Below are 12,872 nucleotides of genomic sequence, written 5' to 3' on the forward strand. Positions count from 1 at the left end.
CGAAGCACAGACAATACAAGGCCGGCCTGTGCTTCCAGTTGTTACAGCAACATTTGGCATTAAAAAAATAATAACACAGAGCGTAGTGAACCGTTCCTCATCCTTCCTTATTGTGGATATTTTAACACAGTCTTGTCTAGGTGGGGTAGGGAAAGAACGTCTTGCGTAACTGCTGGGGTAAGCGAGAAAGACGGCAAAAAGGCAACGAAGTTTGAAAACAACATCTACCGCAAAGGGAATGGGGGCCAAGCTACATAGCAAATGGCTTTAGTTACAAAAAACGTTTCTAAATCTGAGGGCCAGTAAAAAATATATTGACGAGAAGATCTTTTACAAAAATGAGGTTAGGAACCGTGAGACAACGGCGCTCACTGTAAACATCATGAGTTTTTGTTCAGATCCCTTGGTGGTTATTCAGAACGTTCGTTTTTCTCCTCCTGAGCTCCACGGGCCATCAGCGCTGCAAGGATTTTGCATAGATAGCTTGACCTACTACTGGATACAGAAACTGAGGTTTTAGCCGAGTTAGCAGTTCATTTACCTGGATTTAGTATACGACTACACTTTTATGTTACCTAGCTTGGTACGTATCAGTGGTCCATGTAAAAGATAAAGACACAACGTGGCTGGCTTTAGCCGACTGGCCGCCCAAGAAACTTGGCTTTTTTCTCCTTTCAGTTACAAGGCCCAAAAAGGTTTCACTGGTAAATCAGAATCAGGAGTTGCATCTATGATACCCAACATCCGAAGGTCATAAATAGAGTAGGTGGCTTCTCACTCTTTTAATAAGCAGGAACTGAGCAACCAGCCTCTGCCCCCACCCCACCTGCTACTGGTGCGACTTCTTCCACGCATCCACAGATGCAGCTCGTCATACTGGGATTTCCATGGTTTGCACCAATGCATTAAAACCACAGGTAGAAGCACGGAGACGCTTCCTAATACTGCAGGTCAGACTCTGACCACCCCTGATTTTAAAAAGTCATGGCAATTTTTTGGAGAAAGACACTCCAAAATGGTATTCTGGAAACTTTATGGGATCAAGGGGTGGGGGAAAAACGCAACAGTGTTTTAGCTCATGGGGCATAAAAATGAAGTAAGAACAGCGGCAGAGAACGACAACAGTTCCTCGCGAGGGGTTTGCCAATGAAATCTCATTTTAAGGCGAGTCTCCAAACAAGGCAGCAGCACGTCAGGGATCAACAAAGAGAGTTTCATTTTTCTTCTGCGACTGACTTTTGCACATCGTTAGTATCTGCTTAAGCACTTTCTGAACATCTTCATCCATTTGGCCCTAGAAAAGGATTAAAGAGGAAGGAGAAAAACCACTGATATTAACAATCTGGAAAAAGCCAACAACTGAGCAAAAGCCATTACTGCAAAATCTTCTTTCTGAATTTCAATTAAACATCTCTCTGAGTCAGACCGAGCTTTTATAAACCCTCATTTAAAAATACCACCTTCTTTAATATGCTTGCAAAAGAAAAGGGCTGCTTTGCATAAGAACATCAACCAATCCAAGGGAAATGCATGAAGAATGTTCTTTTACCTGAACGGCGTAGAGGAGATGTGTCCTGTAAACAGATACAATCTCCTGGTGTTGCTTCTTGGTTTCCTAAAAATAAAGATTGTTGGGTCAAGGCACACACATGCATAGAATCAACCATGCACTGACATTTCAGAGGAACATGCATTCAGTTATATTTCCTTTCCTACATTCACTGAATATATCTATACCCTGATTTTCAGCCAGATTGGCTCCCCAAAATAGCTCACAAATACAATCCATCACAATGTACTAGCGTGTATCACTGGGAGAGGCACTGAGGGATGGCTCTTGCTCACTTTTCTAGCTTCGTTCCCTCTCCTGTGTACTGAGCTGCTCATCAAACCCTGCCAAGGCAGACTATTTTAAGTCAGTTACTGAGCTGAATTTTCTTTTCTATACAATGACAAGCTTCAACAAACACTGCAGCCTCTGGCAGGGCAGTGAAAAGCTAGACTGGAGAGCATCCCAAATTTCAGTCCTTTCTTCTTGCCCCCACATTCCAAGCATTAGTGACTTCCAATAATTAGAACTTACAGTGCCCAAACCTGAGAAGGAAGAAGAAGAGTTGGTTTTTATATGCTGACTTTTTCTACCACTTAAGGAAGAATCAAACTAACTCACAATCACTGTCCCCTTCCCACAACAGACACCCTGTGAGGTAGGTGGGGCTAAGAGAGCTCTGACTAGCCCAAGGTCACCCAGCTGGCTTCATGTGTAGGAGTGGGGAAACAAACTTGGTTTACCAGATTAGCCTCTGCTGCTCATGTGTAGGAGTGGGGAATCAAACCCGGTTCTCCAGATCACAGTCCACCCCTCTAAACCACTGCTCTTACCACTACACCATGCTGGCTTCTCCCTGGACTTCCCACACTCATGAAAATAAACAGGGCAGCAGAGATGTTCCTCTGAATCTAAAGCCCGGACTGCAGTTAAGGGATTCCATCAGCTCTGCTCTAGAATACAGCAGTGATTCATTCAACATGGTTGTGCCATCATAAATGGCGAGAGCTCAATGAGTCGAACCAAGTACAAGGGTCACATAGCCATAGCCCAATGGCCTTTCCTCCGTTTGCTTATTTAAAATCTTTCTAGCCTGTTTTATCACCTCCATCACAAGGTGGATAAAATTATCTTGGCAGAAGGTATGGTGGAAAGGAGGCAGGGGGTCCTCCATCTTTCCTTACTTTCTGGCTTCACCCCCGAAAAGCTTTCTTCTCATCTGCTTCCCCACCCCCACCACCCCAAGAGGATCTGGATCCACACACGCAAGGTAAAATACAAATGTGAGATACTGGAGGGGAGGGGTGAAGAACCTATCAACACGTTCTCTGTAGCAAAGTGTCCCAGAAAAGGTTACAACTAGTTATGGATGCTTGTGGCTGTACTTCAGTCCTGGGATAGGTCTTCATTTTGCAAGCAGGGAACTCAGGAAAACGGTGGACTCTGATACTGTTACCAAGCAAGGGCACCAGATTCCATTGCGGTTACAGTGGCTTGACTGCCTGGCTTGCCTATGGTTTAAAGTCTCCTGACTTAAGCAATGTAGTAGTTCAGAGTTAAGTGGATTCTGCATGCAAGCCTCCAGACTGATTTAAAAACAACTATATTCTTCATTGCAGCTTGGGAACAAGACAAGACTAGTCCGTCTCCAAATGAGGGGGCGGGTTCTTGCCAAGGAGGCCAAATTACTAAAAGAAGCACAGCTTATTTCCTGGAGACAGATCACAATGGGTAGCTCTGCTAGTCTGACTGTAGCTGTAGAAAAGAGTCCAGTAGCACCTTAAAGACTAACAAAGTTTCTGGCAGGGTATGAGCTCTGCTACTGGACTTGCGCTCTTTTCAATTTATTTCCTATCTGATTCTTCTTTTCCAGGGGAGGGGGCTTCTGCAGAAGCCAGCCATGGTACAGATCTCTCTAGAAAGACGACAGATGCCACAACTCCTCCTCCTCTATGGGAAATACCACTACTGGACTATTATGCCGCTGTTTACTTATTACGAACAACTTCACGTCATGGAGAACTGGACTGTTCTTTTCTTGCACCGGCACACGAGCCGGACACCCAACTGCATGGATGACTGGTTATGCAATTCTTCCCCACTTCAAGGGGAAAAAAGGGCTGGATTTTAAGGGCATATTTGACCTATTTACTTCATTTACACCCCCTTTCTTCCCAATAGGAATCCTCCATTTTATCCTCACAACAAGCACCCTGTGAGGTAGATTAGGCTGAGTGTGTGTGAGACATGGCCAAGGTCACCCAAAGAGCTTCCATGGCAGTGTGGGGAGACGAATCTGGGTTTCTCAGATCCTAGTTTGACACTCTAACTACTACACCACATTGGCTTTCTCTGCCCTCCTTCCCTGAGGAATCACAGCATATACGGGTTGAGCATCTCTAATCCAAAATGCTCCAAAATCCACAAGTGGAAAATTCCATACCTGACCTCATGTGATGGGTCACTGTCAAAATGCAGGCGCAAAACAGTTTATTCAGCCCCTCAAGGAGGAGCCCAGTGGCGCAGAGTGGTAAGCTGCAGTACTGCAGTCCAAGCTCTGCTCACAACCTGAGTTCGATCCTGACGGAAGTTGGTTTCAGGTAGCTGGTTCAAGGTTGACTCCGCCTTCCGAGGTCGGTAAAATGAGTACCCAGCTTGCTGGGGGTAAAGGGAAGATGAATGGGGACGGCATTGGCAAGCCACCCCGTAAACAAAGTCTTCCTAGGAAATGTCGGGATGTGACGTCACCCCATGGGTCAGGAATGACCCGGTGCTTGCACAGGGGACCTTTACCTTTTTTTTTTTACAAGGGGAAAAAGACAGCGTGGTGTAATGGTTAAGAGTGCTGGTTTGGAGTGGTGTACTCTGATTTGGAGAACCGAGTTTGATTCCCCACTCCTCCACATGAAGCCAGCTGGATGACCTTGGGCTAGTCACAGCTCTCTTAGAGCTCTCTTAGTCCCACCTACCTGACAGGGTGTCTGTTGTGGGGAGGGGGAGGGAAAGTGATTGTAAGCCAGTTTGATTCTTAAGTGGTAGAGAAAGTTGGCGTATAAAAACCAACTCTTCTTCTCCTAGCCCCATTCAGCTGTGATATACCTTTTCCACACACGCCCAGATTCCCCCACCTGGGCACGTCCACAAAGGGCAGGTACGCCAGCAGCAGGTTCCCCACAAGGAGCCAAGACCAACGTCCATTACTCACTGCATTCCAAAATCCGAAACACTTCTGGTCCCAAGCATTTCAGATAAAGGATACTCAACCCGTACTGCCTGATGCTTTCTGAAGGGTTTGAGGAATATTTCAGGCACCTGCTTTCACTGTACAGAAGGATTGCAACAGCCAAGTGGAAAATGAATACAGCAGCTTATCTGCAGAGCCAAAAAGATGATTAACTTACAATGAGCTGGTTTTGCAGCTGCTTGACTTGCTGTTGCAGCAATTCCAGCTGCTGGCTTTGCCTTTTAGGTGTACCAGTTGAGTAGGAAAGCTGGGAGAGGCTGTTCAATGCTTCCTTTAATTTAGAAACCTCCTTAGACATGTCATTTATCTGGTTAGAGAAGAAAAAGAAAAGATGGGTGCATTTAAAACGAAGGAGGAAGAAACCTGCCATTGCATCTAGCAGTAAGTGCCTCATCATTATAGGTCATGTGGTGTTTAAGCAAGAAAGGGACTGTGGCTCGACAGCAGAACATCTGCTTGGCATGTAGAAAGTGCCTCAATTCCTGGTGTCTACAGTCAGAATGGTCTCAGGTGGCAGGTTGGAAAGCTGTTTCTCTGCTTCAAACCATGGAGAGCCCTCTGCCAATCAGGGCAGATAGTGCTAGATCAGTGGTTCCCCAAGTGGGCAGTACCACCCCCTGGGGGGCAGTGGGATTACCTAGGGGGCACTAAGAAGCAAGAGGGCAGCAGGGGGGCACTAGAGGTGGGCCCCTTCAACTGTGTTGTTTACTAATTTACAATAGATCAAGCTATGGAACCATGCTGGCAAATTTGGTGGAAACAGCATTTTCCCCCAGACTTCTAAGAGCTGGTACCACTGGATCAAGTTCATCAGTTTTGTTGAATATATTTCAACTAAAAAGTTTTAATTTTATTTTGAATAGATGTGCAATTACTTGTTACTGTTTTGAAATTTTATTGATATTATCTTCTTTAGTGAATCATGCAAATCCCTATTTTGAATAATGCTTTTTATAGGATAGAGTAGGGGGCGTGGGGTTGAGTTTGTGGAACCAAGGGGGCGCTGGCCCAAAAAGTTTGGGAACCACTGTGCTAGATGGACCAATGGTCTGATCCAACATATATAGCATTGTTTATTAATTTGTACTTGTCTATGTTACACACAAAATCCAAAAGGAAAGCATAATATTAAAAGATGGTATTTTTTTGAAGCAGAGAAGGGCAAATTTTGTAATACTCATCAACCAAATCTAGTAGGGTCTACAGCAGCCACATAAAATTACTCAGGGTTGCCGAGGTGATGGAGATAGAGCTAACTCTAGGGGAGAGGCTGTGGCTCAGTGGTAGAGCCTCTGCTTGGCATGCAGAAAGTCCCAGGTTCAATCCCCGGCATCTCCATTTAAAGGGACAGATGGGAGGGTCATTATGGGGTTAAAGCAGGGAAGGCTAAGGCTTGACCTATCAGCCAATTGGCTCTCCAGATCTCAGGGGAAGGCCTTGCCTCTCACAAGAGCCAAGAAGCTGTGGAGGGATCCATCCCCTCTGTAGGTTTATCTCTAAAACCAAAAGAGAGGCTGAGAAGAAGGGGCCGTGGCTCAGTGGCAGAGCATCTGCTTGTCATGCAGAAGGTCCCAGGTTCAATTCCCGGCATCTCCAGTTAAAGGGACCAGGCAAGTAGGTGATGTGAAAGACCCCTGCCTGAGACCCTGGAGAGCCGCTGCTAGTCTGAGTAGACAATGCTGACTTTGATGGACCAAGGGTCTGATTCTGTATAAGGCAGCTTCATGTGACTCTCAGTCAACCAAGACCACCATCCCTGGTTTTAAGGAATCAACCCACCAACCTTTTTGTCCTTATCCTCTTCTATTTTGGAGGAACTCTCCGAAGCCTTTTTCATTTCAAGCAGGTCTTCTTGGGCTTGCTGGTACTGATGGAGCAACCGTTTGATTTCTTGTTCCTTAGCTTCAATGAGAGCCCGGAGGCTCTCTTTCTCCCCTTTCACTTGTGCAAATTCTTTCCTTAACTGCAAGAGATCTGCAGACAAGCTCTCTCTCTCGTTCACCAGGTCCTTCAGTTTAGAAGATAAGCTGTTGACTTCACCTTCTGTCGAAGTCCGCAGCTCTTCATACAGAGCCCTGGGCACCATAGCTTCACACACCGCCGCCTCTTCTTCTAACAGCTCCCTCTGCAGACGCTGCACCTCGCTCTCCTTGAGAAGCAGGAGCTCTCTGAGCCTGCTTATTTCTTCTCCCGTTTCCTTCACTGAGGTCCTGAGAGCAGTGACCACCTGCAGGTGTTCAGTGATGGAGACAGAGTTTTTCTTCTGGGCATCCACCAGGCTCTGGAGCTGAGTTGCTTCACTCAATGCTTTGGCGTACTGAGCTTTCATTTGCAACAACGCACTCTCCGCTTGCTCTCTCTGCAAGACCGTGGCCTCCATAATTTTTTCATGTTCCTCCAGAGGTATGGATCCTGCATTGGCCTCCTCTGGAATGCTCCTCTTTCTGAAATGTTCAAGTTCTGCCTGGGCTTCTTTGTACAGCCGAGAAAGCTCGTCAACTTGTCTCTTGAGTTCGTTGATAATGCTGTTCTTTGCCTCTCTCATCTCCTCTCCTTCTTCACTGCCCCCCGATTCCATCTGACTCTTCAGCTTGTCCTGGAGCCTTCTCATTTCCTCCTGGCCCTCCCTGTACCGTTCGATTAGCAACGCCTTCTCTTGGTTGATGTTCTCGATAACCAAGCAGTAGGAGTTTTTCATCTCCTCAAATTGTTCCGCTGACACGGTGCCGGCCATTTTGTTCTCGCTCTCTTCCAGCTCTGCCTCTAGCTCTCTCACTCGTGCCCTGAGTCTCTCACCATCTTCTAGCGCTTTCCTCACCTCTTCCTTCAGGAGCTCGATCTCTTCGCATGTTGCTCTCAGCTCCTGCAGATCAGCCTCTTTGCTTTCCGAAGCAACCAGGCCCAGTTTCATTTGCGTCTGGACGCTCAGGACCTCCTTCATAGCTTCTTCGTACTTGCTCTGGGTCTCTTTCAGTTTCTGATTAAGGTCGGAGCCATTTTCGGAGATCTCCGAGCTGTTTAATAAGTGGCTCGCTTCCAGGGCTCCGGAATGAAGCTGTGTCTCCAAGTGCCGCCTTTTTGCTTCCGAGCTGTCCAGTTTCTTCCGCACTTCCTTCAAGTCATCTTCTAGCTGTTTAATTTTTACTTCGTTGTTGCTTGCTTGCTCCTGCCTTCTGCTGGGGGAAGAGCAGCTTATCCCCTGAGCTACCGATGAGCTCTCGCTTAGCCTGTCTGTTGAATGATCAAACTCTGTTTGAGTGGAATGAAAAGAGTCCAGCGTGGTATCCATGTCTCCTACTTTGACTGCTTTCACCTTTATGAAACAGCAAAGGGCATGATCAAACAACTCCATTCAAACAATATAAAGAACTTTCAAATACTCAAAAAAAAAAAGCAACCAGAACTAGAAGCCTTATGTTTCTTAAAGGTCTGGTTGTTAGGCAGTTTTAAGAACACAGGGATATAAGAATTGCCTTTCTGGAGGAGACCCCAAATCCCTCCAACTGGCTTCCAAGTAGCCAGCCAGATGCCCCCTGGATTTTAAAGGAGGTGGCCAACATAGTGTAAAATGTAGGTTAGTGTAGGAGCCCCGTGGCACAGAGTGGTAAGCTACAGTACTGCAGTCCAAGCTCTACTCATGACTTGAGTTCGATCCCAATGGAAGTTGGTTTCAGGTAGCCGGCTCAAGGTTGACTCGGCCTTCCATCCTTCTGAGGTAGGTAAAATGAGTACCCAGCTTGCTGGGGGTAAAGTGTCAATCACTGGGGAAAGCAATGGCAAACCACCCCAAAAAACATAGTCTGCCTAGGAAATGTTAGGATGTGACGTCACCCCATGGGTCAGGAATGACCCGGTGCTTGCACAGGGGACTACCTTTACCTTTAGTGTCTAGAGACTATAAGGGAAACCTTATACTAATCAGTAATAATCTGTTTGTGGTTAATCAATAATAGTCTGTTTGTGTCTGAAAGCATTGTAGAAAAGTCTACCACTCTTTGAAGTCATAACCAGTTTAAATATTTGTGCCTCAGCCAGGTTTCTACTTTGTCTACCTGGAGACCTGTGCTGCTGGTTTGTTCCTTTAAAACTAACCTGTAAATAAATAAATTTTCTTAGCAGTTTATATATTAATCCAGCCTCAGTGATCTCAATAATCTCCTTGTGCACCACAAAACTGGCCTCACAGCAGCGAACCCAAAGCCTATACATTCACTACCTGTAGAACACCTGGAAGCTGAGGGGAAGGTTTATAGTTTAAAACTAACCTAAATCCCAAAACTCTTAGGAGGCTGTGTGCGTCCCCTCAGTAGAAGAGGAAGACAAGTTGGTTTTTATATGCCGATTTTCTCTACCTTTTTAAGGAGAATCAAACCGGCTTACAATCACCTTCCCTTCCCCTCCCCACAACAGACATCCTGTGAGGTAGGTGGGGCTGAGAGAGCTCTAAGAGAGCTGTGACTAGCCCAAGGTCACCCAGCTGGCTTCATGTGGAGCAGTGGGGAATCAAACCCAGTTCTCCAGATTAGACTCCACCACTCTAAACCACCGCTCTTAACCACTACACCACGTTGGCTTATCAGTGACAGACAAGGATGTATTTTATCTCCCCATCTCTTAAATCTATATGCAAAACGTATCATAAACTGCATTACATTTAGATGAAGGTGGAATGAAAATTGATGAAAGGAACATTAACAATCTGAGATATGCAGATGACACCACATTACTGGCAGAAAATAGTGAAGACTTGAAATGACTACTGGTGAAGGTTAAAGCAGAGTGTGCCAAACAGCTGACTATCAAGACAAAAGTAATGGCTACTGGGTATTTCACAGCTTTAAGTCTGAAAATGAAGAAATTGAAGTTGTTCAAGATTTTCTATTCCTGGGCTCCATTATCAACCAAAAGGGAAACTGCAACCAAGAAATCAGAAGAAGACTGAGACCGAGAAAGGAAACTAGGAAGGAGCTAGAAAAGATTCTTAAGTGTAAGGATGTGTCAAGATCAAGTTAATGTGTCAAGATCAAGTTAATTCATGCCATAGTAATGAATCATTACTAGGTATAGGTGTGAAAGTTGGACAATGAATAAAACTAACATGAACAAAGTTGGTTTTACAGATATGTGTGTTCTTGATCAAATCAAGCCTAGAAGTTAAAATGACTAAACTGAGGCTATCGTTCTTTGGTCACATTATGAGAAGACAAGAAGAGTCACCAGAAAGGAAGACAAGAAGAGTCACTGGAAAAGACAATAATGCTAGGAGAAGTTGCAAGACCTGAGCAAGGCTGTTAAGGATAGGTCGTTTTGGAGGTCATTAATTCATAGGGTCCCCATAAATCGAAGTGACTTCATGGCACTTAACATACACACCTTTGTTTTGCGATGAGGCCAATTCTAATAGATACATACCTGCAATTTTTCTTGCAATTCCTTATTATGCAGGGTCAGAGAAGCAACTTTTGCTTGTAACAGCAGAAGCAGTTCTTGCTGGTCTGCCTCTGAACTTACGTCCAGTAGACTATCAGCGCCTGTACAAATAAGAGGGAAGGGAAGGGAAAGAAGAAGGAGTAGGATAATCTTTGAGCTGATCAGATGTAATGGCTAGACTGTGCCTAGGACTGGGGACTCTCTGGTACAAACCCTTGCTCAGCCACTTGCTTTTAGTCTAATTTATCTCACGGTTGTTGCGAGGATAAAATGGGGAGGGGAGAACAGTCGACCCTGCACTGAGCGCCTCAGAAGAAGAGTGGAGTTTTTAAAAATGCTATCGATAAAACTGGTTTGAAGACTGGAACCTACTCTTGTTTTCACTGCAACCTACTCAGCAGCAACTGGACATTGAATTTACTGGGGAAAGTCTTGCTCCTGGCCACTGGTAGCCAGGAGCAAGCTGAACCAAGGGGCCCTTGTGGGGTCACACAGTCCACTTTGCTTGGACCCAGGCCACACCCACAAAGAGGGAAGGGCAAGCCGGACACCCGCAGTCACGCCGCTGCAGCCCAAGGCTGAGCAGACCCTGCAGCATCACTAGCAACAAAAGGACATCGACTTACTTTCAGGCTATTTGAATGCCCCCAATCCACCCCTTAAAAAAATACTGAAACTAAATACATTCCAAAGCAAGAAACAAGAACGCTGGTCTAGGCTCTTTTGATGAATGAGCAGATGACTTTAAGGCAAGGATACTCACTCAGTGGTTTTGGAGCCACCCGTGACTCTTTGACACACCACCTGTGGCTCTTCTGATCACTTTCCCCCGATGTGGAATGCACGCCATGCTACAAGAAAGCGGGCAAGGCCATCGCCCAGTAGGGCTTGTGGTTGGCAGGTGATTACTACCCTGAAACCGCTGCTGCCAGAGGGACTGGCAGATGGGTAAGCTGCAAGCCTCCCCGAGCTATGGGTCTCGTGCCAGGGATGGAACTGATGCACCTGCCCTCTCCAATAATAACACCCTCCCCCCCTCACTCTTCCTTGCAGCCTCCACGCAGCTGTCGGGAAGCAAGAGAGCCAGCTGTAGATAAGAGAGCGTGTGACCGCCACTGCTGTTCACAAAAGCTCACGATACCAAACAGTCATGGCGGTTCAGCTTCTAGTAGCCCGCTGAGGAGCCTCCAGACTCAGCATCTTTCCTACCCCTTACCTGTTGTGCTAACGCTCATCCCGTCCTTGCTGTCACCGTGAACCGCACTGCTCTCTTCTTGCTGAAACACACACACACCAACACGTAAGTTGACGAAGGAGACAAATTTCTACTGAGGGAAACATTTGCAAAAGAGGAAGTCTCCTGGGAGGAGTGACTGATATAATCCGGTTGCCACCCAATTACAGATTATTGCAGTTTAGTAATTGGTTACAGGGCTGATTAAATTTAAATATTTGCATATCACTTGACTTTCTGTACAGATGCCTTTGTGAGATACTGGAAGATATGTTCTATTTATGGACCACTTTGACCCAGTTTCCATGACAGTTGTTGACAAAGCTCCTGGGATCTATGAAAGCCACTACTTGCGCTCTGGATCCTTGGCCCATCCTGGCTTCTAAAATCATGTAAAGACCGCATCAACAAATACTTCGTATCTATTATAAATCAATCACTAACTCAGGACATTGTGATGTGACATCACCCCATGGGTCAGTAGTGACCTGGTGTTTGCATTAATTTCATGTTTAGACTTACCTTTAACTCAGGTCACCTTCCCTTAACTACTCAAAGAGGCAGTTATCTGTTCACTGCTAAAAAAAAACAACTATTCCTACAAAAAAAACCCCAATGTAGCCAATTATCACCCTGACTCAATTCTGCCCTTCCTAGGCAAAGTGATTGACAGAGCTGTAGCAGACCAACTCCAGGTCTTCTTGAATAACTCATCTGCTCTGAGTCATTCCACCTGATAATCATTAAGCTTAGATATTTCTTCTCCCTGTTCTCTTGCTACGCATTATCTTTTACTTACTGTGTATTAACCATGAAGATAGTCAGTGTGAATCTCACCTATGGGTAAGATCCTCGCCTGTTGGGTAGATATCGTATGGTAGGGTAGACATAATCAGTAATTTTGGTTGTATGATTGTTAAAAGATTTGTTATATCTTGTAGTTTCTGTGACTGAACAGTTTTGGCTGATGAAGATGTCAGGGACGAAATGGTTGATTTGTTCCGGACCACTGTTCCTCCTTGCTTCTGTTTTGTTTCTAATTGACAATTAATCGTCTGGATATGAGCTGTCTGCATAAACATCTGATAACGGGACTGTTATTTGCAATTACTTCGCCTCTACTTCACCGGTTGTAACTCTACCTGCCAACAACCTGACTTAAGCAGATAAAGAACACGTTGAGTTTTTCTCTTCTTTGTGCCAACATTCCAAGTGCAAATTGTGACTCTTATCTACACTCTCTTTGGAGTTATGTATAACAGTATAATCTGTCTACTTAAGAGTCTTTTGATCATATATGAAGTGTGAATGCGGTACTACGTATTTTGTATCTGTTCAAAGACATAGTTATAAATTGTGTTTGAGGGTCTATTTATGTTTACATTGGATTATTTATGCTGTCGTTGATTGCTATG

The 12,872-nt window shown here is 45.3% G+C and overlaps 1 protein-coding gene across 3 annotated transcripts in view; it reads right to left on the reverse strand.

Annotated features, from left to right (window-relative positions):
• Window positions 1-1,134: 1,134 nt before the first annotated feature.
• The window catches only part of RAI14 (retinoic acid induced 14), a 99,744-nt gene continuing 88,006 nt past the window's right edge, over window positions 1,135-12,872 (reverse strand). For all 3 annotated transcript variants that reach the window (XM_056848582.1, XM_056848581.1, XM_056848580.1), the window contains 6 exons: window positions 11,440-11,500; window positions 10,206-10,324; window positions 6,577-8,106; window positions 4,951-5,100; window positions 1,550-1,615; window positions 1,135-1,294 (listed from right to left, as the gene is read on the reverse strand). In XM_056848582.1, coding sequence (XP_056704560.1) covers window positions 1,193-1,294; window positions 1,550-1,615; window positions 4,951-5,100; window positions 6,577-8,106; window positions 10,206-10,324; window positions 11,440-11,500 — 2,028 coding nt within the window. In that variant the 3' untranslated portion in view covers window positions 1,135-1,192. The remainder of the gene's footprint in view (window positions 1,295-1,549; window positions 1,616-4,950; window positions 5,101-6,576; window positions 8,107-10,205; window positions 10,325-11,439; window positions 11,501-12,872) is intronic.

Source organism: Euleptes europaea, chromosome 4 (genome assembly GCF_029931775.1).
Source record: "Euleptes europaea isolate rEulEur1 chromosome 4, rEulEur1.hap1, whole genome shotgun sequence".
NCBI lineage: Eukaryota > Metazoa > Chordata > Lepidosauria > Squamata > Sphaerodactylidae > Euleptes > Euleptes europaea.